Here is a 13,683-nt window from a genome sequence, read left to right as displayed (position 1 = left end):
GTGTCTCTCCCACCTCCTCTCTCCAGCAGTTTCCCCCAAACCTGCAGGAAACAAAGAACTCATTTGCCACAATATTCCCTCACTGCTCCTCCAAGATCAACCTGGGATTGAGGGAGATCAGGATCTGGGAGATTTCCCTCCTATTTGATGCCAAAAAAATAGGATTTTTCCTTCTAAATCAGTGCCATCTTCCTGCTCCAGCCTCACTTGTGTGTCCCATTCCCAGCAATTCAATTATTCCCAATAACAACAGGATCAACTTTCACAGCTTAAAGCCACAAATCCACTTCTGCTCTGCTCCTTCCTGGTCACACACTTCTCGTGGCAAAGGTAATTTTTTTTTCAGGCAAAAGCAGAGGTTTTCATTTGTCCACCTGATTCCAGGAGTGGGAATTTCAGCACAAACAGGGATCAGAGTTTTTTTCCTGCCCACAAGCACTCCCTGGCCACCAGCCAGACCTCACTCAATGCAGAAAACTCCTTTAAAACACACCAGGCTCTGCTGTTTAAAGGCAGCTCTGGGATACAGATTTTTGTTTGCTTGCTTTTCACCAAGAGTCAGATTAGAAGACATTCAAAGCTGACTTTGACCTTTACAAAACAACCCAAGTGTTAATAATATTAAAACTGAGAGGGGGGAAAAAAACCTCTCTGACATAGGAAACAGGAGAGAGACACAATAAATTCTCACATCTAGCAAAAATGTTTGCTATTAATGGACTTTCATCTCTTTGCTCCCACTGTTGATCACCCACTGAACCCTTTGCAGATCTGATCCTTCTAACACAATCAGACTTGGGATCTGATCCTTCTAACACAATCAGAACTGGGAACAACGTGGCAAGGAGCAGCAGGAAGCTGTGAATTTCTGGATATCAGTTTTTATGGATAGTGGACTCCAGCACGTGCTATTTCTGTATCAGCAACAGATGAATGTGAGGAAGAACATGCTTAGCTTGCAGTTTTTATTGGGAATTAGATCCACTTCCTGCTGCTCCAAGGCACTTCCTAGAAGTCTGAGAATCAAACTTGCAGTTTGAGCCTCATTTTGGGGTCACAGGGACAGCTGCACTGCCCTGGCCACCCACAGGACTGTCAGGGAAGGAGGGATGGTTTTCCTGGGTAGGGTGGCCAGAAAATACCTGTGGGTTTGTATTATACAGGCAGAAAAAACTGCCCTCAGGGTGCTGATCTGCACCCCAAACTGGAAATGGCTCCAAGGCCAGGCTGGATGGAGCTTGGAGCAATGTGGGACAGTGGAAATTGTCCCTGTGGGAGCAATGTGGGACAGTGGAAATTATCCCTGTGGGAGCAATGTGGGACAGTGGAAACTGTCCCTGCCATGGCAGGAGGTTGGGATGAGATGATCTCTTCCATCCCAAACCATTCTGGGATTCCATGAGGTGCCTGTGCTGAACCCCAGCAGCCCAGGGGTGAAGGGATGTGAGGAATCCAATGCAAGGAGCAGGGGATCAACCTCAGCAATGCCACGGGGAAACTTTCAAACTGCTCCCAGGAAGTGTCCCCACCCAAAAGGTGTCCCCAGCTTCTTTAAGGAAAATAAAATATTGTAATAAACACAGCACTGCTGGGTGATCTGCCTTCACTCCTACCCTGACTATGGCAGAAGCACTTTGGGATGTCATCACAAGGTGGCCCAAAAGTTTTTGGGCACAAGACCTCTGCCAAGCTGGATTTTTAGGGTTATTTTCCCTCCCAACCACCCCATTTTCACCAATGGGATGAAAGCTTCAGCTGCAGCTCCCCATGCAGGGGGTGAAGGGTTAACCTCAAGGTGCTCCCTCCAGCACTTCCCAGCAGTTACTGGCTTGAGAGGGAATCAAACTAATTACCTTAGTAATTACCAAACTAATTACCTCTCTAATTACCCAGTGTCTTTGTTCACATGGAGCTGACATGCTTGCAGAGGAGCCCTGGCTCTGTGCCCCTGTTTTAGGGGAATTCTGCTGCATCCCTCAATGACTCAAACCCCAGGTCATCCTCACAGCACAGCCAAACTCAGGTCCTCTTCCTATTCCCTGTTCCCAGGTGCTGCTGTAGTTCCAGGGCTGCTGAACGCTGAGAATCAAACCCAAGATGTCCCCAGGCCCTGTTTGACACTTTTGATGGCAACCAGGGAGGTGACAGAGCTGAAACCAGCAGGGTGCTCACCCAGCAAAGCCAGCAGGAGCATCACCTCCCCAAGCTGCCTCACCTCTCTCCTTCCACATCCTCTCTTTTGTGTGTTCAACCAAAATGGGATAGCTCAACACAAAACTTCATAAATCATGGACTGACCAGGTCACAAAATTCCCATCTGCAGCTGTTTTCCTCCAAATCGAAATCCTTGTCTGCTTTTACCTGGCAGCACTCAGCTCCCGGTGGAACAGGACTGACCAGGGGCAGGGAGCTGCAATGTCACCTGGAACAGGATAAACAATGATTTCTGGGTCCTGCAAATGACATTTGACACCTTGGATAAAAATCTTGTCACTCCATCCCTCTCTCTGTCCCTGCTGCTTGTGAAGGAAGGTGGCTTTGCTCTGTCCCAGCAGCACCAACAGCTGGTGTTGGTTTGGGATCCGTAGGTGCTAAAAAAGGTCACAGAATCATAAATAAAAGGGAAACCTCTCCATAGGTTTTCCATACTGAAAAACACCAGGAAACTTCCAAGATTTTAAGATTTCAGCACCCACGGCAGGAAGTGGGAAGAAGGAAGAAATCCAACACCTCCAGAAGGATGGGGATGCAGGTACACAACAGCTGAGGTGGCCAAAGCAGGGAGGTGGTGAAATGAAGATCATTCCAGAAGTATTCAGAACTGCTGCTCTACTTTAAAGGCAAAGATTGTCTGCAACATGGAAAGTTCTGAAGTCCACACCATGGACAGCTCTAAAGTCCACACTAGGGACAGTTTGAAAGTCCAGACCATGAAAAGTTCTAAAGTCCACAGCATGGACAGTTCTAAAGTCCACACCAGGGATGATTCTAAAGTGCTCACCATGGAAAGTTTTAAAATCCACACCAGGGAAAGTTCTAATGTCCACACCATGGATAGTTTAAAAGTCCACACTAGGGACAACTTTAAAATCTATACCATGGACAGATTTAAAGTCCTCACCATGGACAGCTCTCAGTGCCACACCATAGACAGCTCCAAAGTCCTCACATGGACAGTTCTAAATTCTACACCACAGACAGATTTAAAATCCTCCCCATGGACAGTTTGAAAGTCCACACCAGGGACAGATTTAAAGCCCACACCATGGACAGTTCTAAAGTCCACACCAGGGACAGATTTAAAGTCCAAATCATGGAAAGTTCTAAAGTTCACACCATGGACAATTCTTAAGTCCACACCAGGGACAGATTTAAAGCCCACAAATGGACACTTGTAATGTCCACACCATGGACGGCTCCAAAGTCCTCACCATGGACACTTCTAAAGTCCAGACCATGGAATGTTCTAGAGTCCACACCATGGACAGCTCTACACCACACACCAGGGACAACACTAAAGTCCAGACCATGGAAAGTTCTAAAATTCACACCATGGACAATTCTTAAGTCCACACCAGGGACAAATTTAAAGCTCACACTATGGACAGCTCTAAACCCCACACCATGGACAATTCTAAACCCCACACCATGGACAGCTCTAATGTCCCCACCGTGGACAGTTCTAATGTCCACACCACGGACAATTCTAAAACCCACACCATGGACAGCTCTAATAACCCCACACCACAGACAGCTCTAAAGTCCTCCCCTGCTGGCTGCCAGCAGCCTCCCCCAAGCCCCACAGGCTGCAGATGCCACCAGGGATGCCACAGAAGATGTTTAAAGAACACAACACCTCAAACACAGTTGGAACAAAGCAGGCAAGGCTGACTCCCATTGCTCAAGGCTGTCAGGATGGGAAACCAATAAACATTTGGCACTAACAGAGACCTTCCTTCCCGACACAGCTCTTCCCCTGATTTTACAGCATCATCTGGCCTGAAAAACGTCTGCTTTTCCTCTGTGCTGCGTTTTGCTGCCAATTCTGAGTCTGGCAAGGCTGGATCTGCCAACTTCTTGGCTCTCTGTTACAAAGGAGAACATTAGAGAGAAGGATTTGTGAGTTAGCTGATTTGTAAACACTACAGCAAGGCACCATGTAAACATGGTGCTTTTGTCCCTGTTATTCCTCCCCAGCAGTTTACCTGGCACCTGATGTTGAACTCCAGGATCTTCCCCTCCCACCAACACTGCAGTTGTAAAAAAAAATTTTAAAAATCCCAGCTTCTTTGGGTAGTGTAATAAAAAAATAATCCTTAATTAAACGGTGCTCACAAAGCATCTTGATAATTAGGGAAGTCACTGGTAGTATTTTGCATGAATAATGAATGAGATCCACAGGTGCACTCACAGTTGTTCACGAGGATGAGGTTCAAGCACAGCCAATTAGAGGGGAGAACAGGTAAATAAACAGCAGAAGGCTGCTCATTTGACATCATTACTTCCACTATTGTGGAAAAAGCTCCTTTTGAGATTGCTTGGGACAAGGAATGTGGCAGATATACCTGAATGAAAAGAGTTAAAAGGAGACTGGGTGCTGGCACAAAGCTGGTTTGGAGATTTTGGGGGATTTCTGCCCTTTTGTAAGATCCCAGAATGGTTTGGGTTGGAAGAAAACTTAATGATTATCTAATTCCAATCCCAGCCATGGGCAGGGACACTTTCCCCTATCCCAGGTTGCTCCAAGCCCTGCCCAGTGTGACCTTGGACACTGCCAGGGATGGGGAAACCACAGCAACGAGAGCCTGTGATGCTCCATTCACAAGGATCCTGCAGGAAGGGAAGTGGTGGAGGATAAATCACAACACTCCCATCACGTGGGATCCTTTTAGGGGGCTGTGATGGAAAACAGCTCAATCCAAGCCCCGTTCTGACACCAGGGCTGGTTATGCATAAAAGTCTGCGCTTGAAAGCTTCAGCAACAACATCTGCTGGGAGAGCATGATTGACACAGCAGAGGGAACACCATCCGCCCCCGAGGAGTGGGAAGGGAGACAGACTGCAGCATCAATCTTGTGCATAAAATAGATTTATTGTTGGTACAGAGCGAGGCATTTTCGTCAGGACTTGATACGGGCGAGGAGCACAACAGAACCATCCCACTAGATAAAGGCCATGGCACCCCCAAAGTGTTGGATTGTGAACACCATTCCAGCAGAAGGCCTGCAGGGAGAGACTTCATTAAGTCAGGGAATTTGGGCAATAAGTTAAAGCACAATTTGCAATTCCACACTGCGAGGAGAACTCTGACTCGGGGAGCAGGATGCTCCCACATCCCGGCACGGCAAGGGTTAACCCCCCGCGCCTCTGACTGAATTTCTGAGGAGATTCTACAGCGAAATAGCAGCATTTGAAGGATATTTTCCCCCTGCCTGAGGTCAGCCAAAGGTTCTTTTCTTTTCCTTCCTTCAATCACCAATAAGTGGGCTTTGATAAGGCGGAACAGTGGCCTCGGCCGGGCGAGCTCTGATGGAATAAGATCCAGGTCTTGGCTTTTGGAGCTGATTGAGCTGTGATGATGCTGCTCTTCAAAAGGCTCCTCCACTGCTTCTCTTTATTGGGCTGCCCTGCTGGATCGTTGTCGGGGAGAAAAAAAAAGCTCTTCTGCTGAAATTAGTTGATGGTCTTGTGCTTGATTTGGACGATGCCTTTATCCTCCTCGCCCAAGCATTCTCTGCTGCAAAATCCATCAGAGGGGAGGGAGAGAGAGAGGGAGAAACACAGATTTCAGTGACTCCAAGTTATTCCAGACACTCCTTGAAGTTTGGCTACAATTCCTTCCCAGGACTTGCAATTTTAAAAATAAAAATATAGAGCAGGAGACATTGTTGATAAACACGTTGTGACAGAGACAAGTCACAGAGGCAGAATGGAGCTCCCTGAGGACTCAACAAGGCAGTGGTTTGGAGGCCTGAAGAGTCTCAGGAATGATGAATTTTCATCCCCCCTTGTGCTATCATGGCTTTATTGCCACGGCTATTAAAGGAAATTAAAACATCTGACCCTGCAATAAGATAAACTCCATTCCCAGCAGTTACACTCTTGAGGGAAAATATCCTGAAAATATCCAACACTGAGTATCTCCCTCACCTGGCTCCTTCCTGGGTTCTGAGGCAAAACCCAAACCCCAACAGTCTGAATGTGTTGAACTCATCTTGGGCTTCATTACAGAACCACAGATCATGGAATGGTCTGGGTTGGAAAGGAATTAAAATTCTTCTAATTCATTCACAAGACCAAATTTCCTGACTCTGGAAATGTTCCAAGCCAGGCTGGACAGGGCTTGGAGCACCCTGGGATAGTGGAAGGTGTCATTGCCCAGGACAGTGGCTGGAATGAGATGATCTTTAAGGTCCTTTCAAACCCAAACCACTGCTGCTGCCTGAAAAATCCATAAAACGAGTAAGGAGTATTTACGAGTCTCTTTGCAAGAAACAGTAAGAAGGGATTAGATAACTTTGAGGCTTTATGTCAGGAACAAACCCAAATTTAAACCTTGAAATCTTACAGGTGACCTCCAAACAGCTGATTCAGGTGTCTGAGCAACACTACACACCTTGGACTGCATTGTCACAATCATGGAAATCAGGGAAAATTAACAATGTAGGGAATTAAAACCATGCCAGGTTTGGCTTCAACCAAATTCTCACATTATTCCTAAAAATAACCTGGTTAATAAACCTGGTGCTATTCCATCCAGTTCCTGCAAGGCTCAAGAGGTGCACTTAGGTTGGATTTTAGGAAAAATGTTTTTCCCAAAAGGATTGCCCAGGGCAGGGGTGGAGTCCTCATCCCTGGAGGGATTTAAAGCCATGTGGATGTGGCACTTGGGGACATGGGGCAGTGGTGGCCTTGGCAGGGCTGGGAATGGTTGGACTCGATGATCCTGGAGGTCTTTTCCATGATTAACAATTTCAGGATTTTTTAAGGAGCAGGACAGTGTCCACATGAACAGATGGTGAAGGTCCTGGTGACCTCAAAGTCCTCCAGGATCCACAGAGGAGGAGAAGAGGCTGATGGAATTAAAGGAGTCAGTTGTACAGATTTCCAAACAAAAATCTGGGAATTTCCATCAGTTACCCAAACTTCCAGTCTCAGATCCATGGAGATTTCTGTCAAACTGAGGGAGACTCCTCTACCTGGAAAATTCTTTTTGCACTGGAATTACAGACTCATTCCAAGCCATCCCTGGGCTGAATATTAACTTTGTGTCAATTGAACACTGCACAACTTAAGTAGGAAATTCCCAAAGGATCTGAGAAAAAATGGGCTCTTTTTATTCAGTGTCCTAAGGAAAGAAATCACAGGTGTTTTTCCATCATATCCATATTTCTGCCCACAAAATTATTTCCCCTTCAGATAAACAGGGATGTTGCTTTGGTTTTCTATACATTTTGGGGGGTTTGAATGTTTTTTACTGGCTTGACTTTTAACATCAGCTAATAAATTAATGTGTTCAAAATATTTTCCTTGTGTTTTTACATAACAAAATCCATTCAGTGAGCACAGTGTTCACTGTCAAGGCCTTTTTGTCTCATTTCAGTTCAGTCTTTCCACACACACAAATTCCACTATTTTTCTCTTAGACTGGCAATTGGTATCAAGGAAAAATACTAGAGGACCAGGCAAAAATCCTGGTTTTATTCTGATTAGGATGCATAATTAAGGAGCACTTGATCCAACAAATTTAAATACTTAAAAGGCTGAAGGATAAGGTTTTGTGGCCAGGCTGTCAGGCAGCAGCAGCAGCTGGTATTGTCCTTTGAAGCACTTTTAAATCTCACCTGCCTGCAGAGAGCTGGATCCTTCTGGAATTCAGTGGTTTAATAGGAAACTATTTCACAGATTCATTAAAACATGGACTAGTTGTGTTTTTATGTAAGAATCAGAACTTCTTGTAGCCCAGGGTGGGGGACAAAACTGAAAAAAAAACCCCAAATTTATATTTTAACAGCTATTATCCATATCCATGGCTGGAAGATGAGGATAAAGGAATAAAAAGCCAGGGATGGTCTGGCTGGAGTTAATTCAGAACTGGCAGCACAAATAAATACCACACACAACCCCAGTATCTTCCCCTTAATGGCTCCATTAGGTTAAGTTTCCTCTCCATTACTGGCATTATCATTATAATAAAATGCAAACATTAATAAAGAGAGTTTAATTTATCTCCCCAGCTTCTCCTGACTTTGGGAAGAGATTTCAAGGGAAGATACACCAACGTGTCAAACCCCTCTGAATTAACAACTCTCTGGGCTTTTCTAAGGAGGGGAGAAAAGGACAGATAGAGACATGAGATTACAGACAGGATGAGAAATAAGGAGCACACAGAAGAGAGGGGGAGATAATTATAAGCAAGATAGGAAAGAAAGAGGAGTCAATAAATTCAATTTATGAAAAGCACAGAGTGTGCTCAGCCCGAGCACAAGTGCCCAGACTCACCGCCAGGAAATCGGATTAGTTCACTTATTTGGTTTTCAATATCTTGCTCTATTCCCTCTAGCAAATTCTCTTCTTCCTTTGTTTCTTGTAGGCTGTGTCAGTTAACTTTTTCATTTCTGAACCTGCCATTTATCCCCCTTCCTCTGGCTCCCAACCAAGCGCAGGGAGAAGGTAATTTTGAAGTTATTTTATAACAGCGTTTAGGAATTATTTCAAAGTGACTGTGTGGACTTGTGGGCAAACAGTGAGTAAAAATAATTACAATTACAGCTGCAGCCCGGTGGAGGATGGGCCAGGGAGGATTGGTGTTCATTATGAAAAACAATTGCTCCTGCTTGCAAATATTCCCATCATGAAAGGCTTCTCCTTCTCTGTTATCATGAGAGAAACCTCTCTGAATTCTCATCTTGAAGCATGTGTGAAACAGAATAAGAAACATTTAGGAAACACTTTTAACTACTTGACAGGCTTGGATGAAGATCTTCAACAGAAAAAAAAGGTGTTTAAAAGGGTTCAAAAACCTAATGCTCATATTTATGCAATTTCCTTTTCCTGCACCTTCTGAACATGAATTAATTCATCCTCATCAGAGTCTTCTGAAGAAATCCCTATCAGATACAAACTCGAGTTGGAGCTTAAACATGTCTGAGTAATTAATCCTTTTTTTTTTTTAGTTGCTTTAAAAAATAATACAAAATTACAAATACAGTAAATTAGTGCTGCAGCTGCTGCAGGGCTGTGGGGAAATAAACTACAGAACAATCCAATATAGGGTAACAAGAGGAAATGGCTTCAAGTTGCACCAGGGGAGCTTTAGGTTGGATATTGGGGAAAATTTCATCACTGCAAGGCTTGTCCAGCCAGGGCAGGGTGGAGTCCCCATTCCTGGGGGGAATTCAAAGCCCCATGGAGGTGGCACTTGGGGACATGGGGCAGTGGTGGCTTTGGTAGTGCTGGGGAATAATTGGACTGGATGGTTTCAAGGATCTTTTCCAACCTCAACGATTCTGTGATTCTAATGTTATTCACTGGACTTTTCCTTAGGGAAAGGAGGTGGATGCTCTCAAAAATGGGCAGGAGGAGAAATCATGGAATAACAGAAGGGTTTGGGTTGGAAGAGACCTTAAAGTCCATCTAGTACAACACCTCCCACCATCCCAGGGTGCTCCAAACCTCATCCAGCCTGGCCTTGGACACTGCCAGGGATGGGACAACAAATATCAACAAAGGATGTGTGAAAGGAGGTGAATTTGAGGGGACAGGGAGCTGCCAGGGACTGAGGAACAACTCCAGCCCAGCCACACCAGCACTGCCTCCTCCCAGCGCCACAGGTAGGGTTAATTCCAGCAGAACTTCGGGAATACCAAAGGCTGCAGCATTTTCCAGCAAAAGGTCAGAATGATCAGAGCCAACGTCTCCCAGCTTTCCCACGCGGGCAGAATTAAGCGCGGCGAAAACGATTACCGCGATCAAACAGCAGACGTGCTCGCCAGGTCTCCACTGTCACAGGAAAAATGGGTGTCCTCACGTGTTCAAATATTAACTCACAGATTTGAGCAGAAATCAAGATCAACAGACTGATTTAAGCACTTTTTACACGTCCTGCACACGGGCTCTGAGCACGTTTCCAAGCGGTTTGTTTGAGAACACAATTGAGGTCAACGTTGCATCTCTGTGTTTTGAGAGATGCAAGCTGAGGAAAAAGAGGAAAATTGAGAGAATGTAGCTCTTTTAACTCAGTGATTTTTTTTTATTACTGTATTTTCCTTCATGCTGCACTAATATAGCATAAAGATTTTAGTCTGCAGTGACCAAATGCCCTAAAAAACTGGAAGAGAGGAGGGCAGTTTTAGGTAACACAAAACAGAAGAAATCACAAATTCCAACTGGTGACCAGCCTAGTTTGAGACATCCAAGAATTTCCCACATTTACAGCAAAAAGTCCCAGGTAGTTGAATCCCCTTTGTTTCACTGCTAAAACAGCAGAAAACAGGAACCATCTGCCAACAGCAAGATCTCCTGCACTGAACAACAGCTTCCCAGGGGAGGAGATGGAAACCTGAGCATCTCAATCAACTCCAAGTGGTCTCCACAGAGATTGTGAGAACACACGGGCTGGGAAATGCTCAGGCACGGAACGAGGACTAATTGGATAATCAGATCAGCTTCTCCTCCTCATCCCATCAGGATTGAGTGGGAATAGGTGCAGCTCACCTGTTTGGCATGATTGACACAGTGCAGGTACTGGCTGGCCAGGGCAGAGCAGCTCAGGGTCTCCTGGGCGTGTTGCCGGTAGCACTGGAGGATTTTATCCTGCAGATCCCCACAGATGGGGTGGGCCTCATATCTCCTGTGGGAACAGAGAAAAGTGTCAGGGTTTGCTTTGAAAAACACCTCAGGAAAGACAAAAATATTGTATTGTTTTTTTAATATTATTATTGAATCGGTTTGGGTTGGAGGGACCATAAAGACAATCCTGTTTTACCCCCTGCCACGGCAGGGACATCTTCCACTATGCCAGGCTGCTCCAAACCCTGTCCAACCTGGCCTTGGACACTTCCAAAGGAAGGAATTCCTAGCTGGGAGGGTGGTGAGGCCCTGGAATGAATTCCCAGAGAAGCTGTGGCTGCTCCTGGATCCCTGGAAGTGTCCAAGGCCAGGCTGGAGCAACCTGGGATGGTGGAAGATGTGGATAGTGGAATGAAATGATCCTTAAGGTCCCAACCCAACCTAACCCAACTCAACCCATTCTGTGATTCTGACTCTCTTTTTGATAATCTCAAATTCTCATTCTCATTCAAAATCTCCTCATTTTTGGCTGATTGGCCAAGGCAGATCTCTTTTCCTCCAGCAAGGAAACGAAACATGAAACACAAACGCTGCTCCTCCGGGGAATTCACTCCTTGACAGCCACTCACGATATTGTGCTAAAAAAAGGGAATGTTAAGTCACCTTGATTTTACAGTATGTACCTATATTAAACATCTCTTTCTCCTTCCAGTCATTACCCTGCCTCTGTGAAATCTAAACCAGAATCTAAATGCAGTCCCAGGTGCTTACACACTTTATGATCTCCGAGTTCAAACTTCTGCCGGCGCTTGCGGAGGAGGATTTTCCCTTAATCCCCCCTCTGCTGAGATCAGCACGCGCTTCAAAGGCATGTGAGGCATCCCAATGTACCACCAAAAAACTCACAAACACACGGAGAGAGGATGGAAAAGTCTGGACTGGGACAGGAAAGGGGAGAAGCACCACAAATGTTCTCTGTGGGTGTCTCCCAGCAGGGAGGATTTAGGTCCAGCTATACCAGAGCTCGTTTAAAATGCCCAAACCCCTGGTGTGAATTGATAAACCAATACAAAAGTGCATGAATTAACTAAAAATACCCACAGTAAACCTCGCTGTGCCTTTATTCACAGTGATTTTAAAGTGACTTTGTATAAAAAGGTGAAGGGAGAAGGGAATGGGCTGCTCTGCCCTCGCTGCATAAATTCTGTCAATGTATTTAAAGCTGTTTCAATAGGGGAACTCTGTAACCCATGATAAAGAGCTTTTTGATTGCTTTTTTTTCCCAGAGCCACGCCATCAGTGCCCAAAATCCAGGTATTATCCCTTATTTCAGTGCTTCAAAGGATTCCATGCATGGCCAACCATATGGGAGCACTGTGAGAAATGCTGTCACCTACCCCTCAGTGACTCATTTTCACACTCTGACTTTTCAGGGGGGATTTTTAAAATCCTGCTCTCACCCTTGTCCTTCCAGGCACTGCAGCTCAATGGGAACAAGGCCACTTCCTTCAATTTTCTTGGAAGAATCCACGGAAGGTGAGCACTGTCTCTGTATTGATCTGCTCTGTTTCACTCCCCTAATGCTCTGCTGGCACTTTTGGGAAAGCACTAAATGAAATTATTGCCTGGCATTGTTGGAGGGCCATAAAGCAGGATATCCCATCCAGGAAAGGAGGTTTCATCCTGCATTGTGGGAACTCCTCTGAAGGGTTTTCCATTGATTTCTGTCAGTGATGGATCACAGGACTCTGGGATGGTTGGAAATAATCAACAGCAAGGAAACTCCACCAAAGGGGAATGAAGTATCTCCCTAACAGAGAAGTTGCTATGATTAGATCAATTAATACTGAGATTGCATCTTGGAAATTAGGAATTCCTGGCTGGGATGGAATTCCCAGAGAAGCTGTGGCTGCCCCTGGATCCCTGGGATGGCCAAGGTCCCAAGGCAAGGAACCTTAAAGCCCATCCAGTGCCACCCCTGCTATCCAGGGACACCTTCCACTGTCCCAGTTTGCTCCAAGCCCTGTCCAGCCTGGCCTTGGACATCCCAGGGATCCAGGGGCAGCCACAGCTTCTCTGGAAAGTCCAGCCCAGCCAGGAATTCCTTCCCAAGATCCCATCTAAATCTCCCCTCTTTCACCTTAAATCCCTTGCCCCGTGTCCCACCACTCTCTGCCCATGTAAAATAAACAAGATTGTGTCCCACATTGTATTTATTCATTTAACTGCTCAGGGATTTCACAGCTAAACTGAAGGAAAAACTCAAACTGTGGCAGTGCAGCAGGAATTGCAGGGAATGCTGACATTCAGTGCAACTCACCAACTCCTGCACAGAACCAACACACCCCAAATCTCAAACGCTTTTCTCAGCCAAAGTCAATACTAGCAGCAGCCTGAGCCACATGGCACGCCAGGAACGAAGTGTTTTCATTAAGTTTGCAATTCCTTGATCTGCTTTTCCTTCTCCAGCTGCTCCTGAAGCTCCTCCCATGCCAGAATAATCTTTCTGTGCTGGAATAAAGCTCCGAGGGAGCTCTGCACCCACCTTTTGCATCGAGCTGATGCATCACAACCTCAGAAAGGTAACAGGATGAAAACACAAAAGGAAACGAGGCAGAGCCTTGAAAAGAAATATTCCACGCCGGAGCATGAAAGGAAAATTTAATGAAGGCAACTTTGTACTCATCTGGGCTCTCTCAAAGAGCATAGCTTATTGTACTCCTGGGGGCTGGGGGAGAGGAGTCCCTTCATGGCATTCAAACAAAATGTCTACTAAAGAGGAAATCTGAAATCACCACGGCGAGCTTTGCGAGTTCCCTGCTAAAACTGACACTCTCACTGAGGGAATCAGAATGGCTGATGAGTTTCCAGCTGTGCAGGTATCTGGAATAA

The 13,683-nt window shown here is 45.6% G+C and overlaps 1 protein-coding gene across 1 annotated transcript in view; it reads right to left on the bottom strand.

The window, feature by feature from the left end:
* Positions 1 to 5,071: 5,071 nt before the first annotated feature.
* Positions 5,072 to 13,683, bottom strand: part of CHCHD3 (coiled-coil-helix-coiled-coil-helix domain containing 3) — a 124,737-nt gene continuing 116,125 nt past the window's right edge. Inside the window, exons 7-8 of the mRNA XM_085081972.1 lie at positions 10,717 to 10,852; positions 5,072 to 5,737 (exon numbers count right to left, since the gene is read on the bottom strand). Coding sequence (XP_084938098.1) covers positions 5,711 to 5,737; positions 10,717 to 10,852 — 163 coding nt within the window. The 3' untranslated portion in view covers positions 5,072 to 5,710. The remainder of the gene's footprint in view (positions 5,738 to 10,716; positions 10,853 to 13,683) is intronic.

This window comes from Lichenostomus cassidix, chromosome 1Aa (assembly GCF_008360975.1).
Source record: "Lichenostomus cassidix isolate B80296 chromosome 1Aa, HeHo_3.0, whole genome shotgun sequence".
Classification (NCBI taxonomy): Eukaryota; Metazoa; Chordata; class Aves; order Passeriformes; family Meliphagidae; genus Lichenostomus; species Lichenostomus cassidix.
The sequence above is the reverse complement of the archived record's forward strand: the minus strand, read 5'-3'. Positions and strand labels throughout refer to the sequence as shown.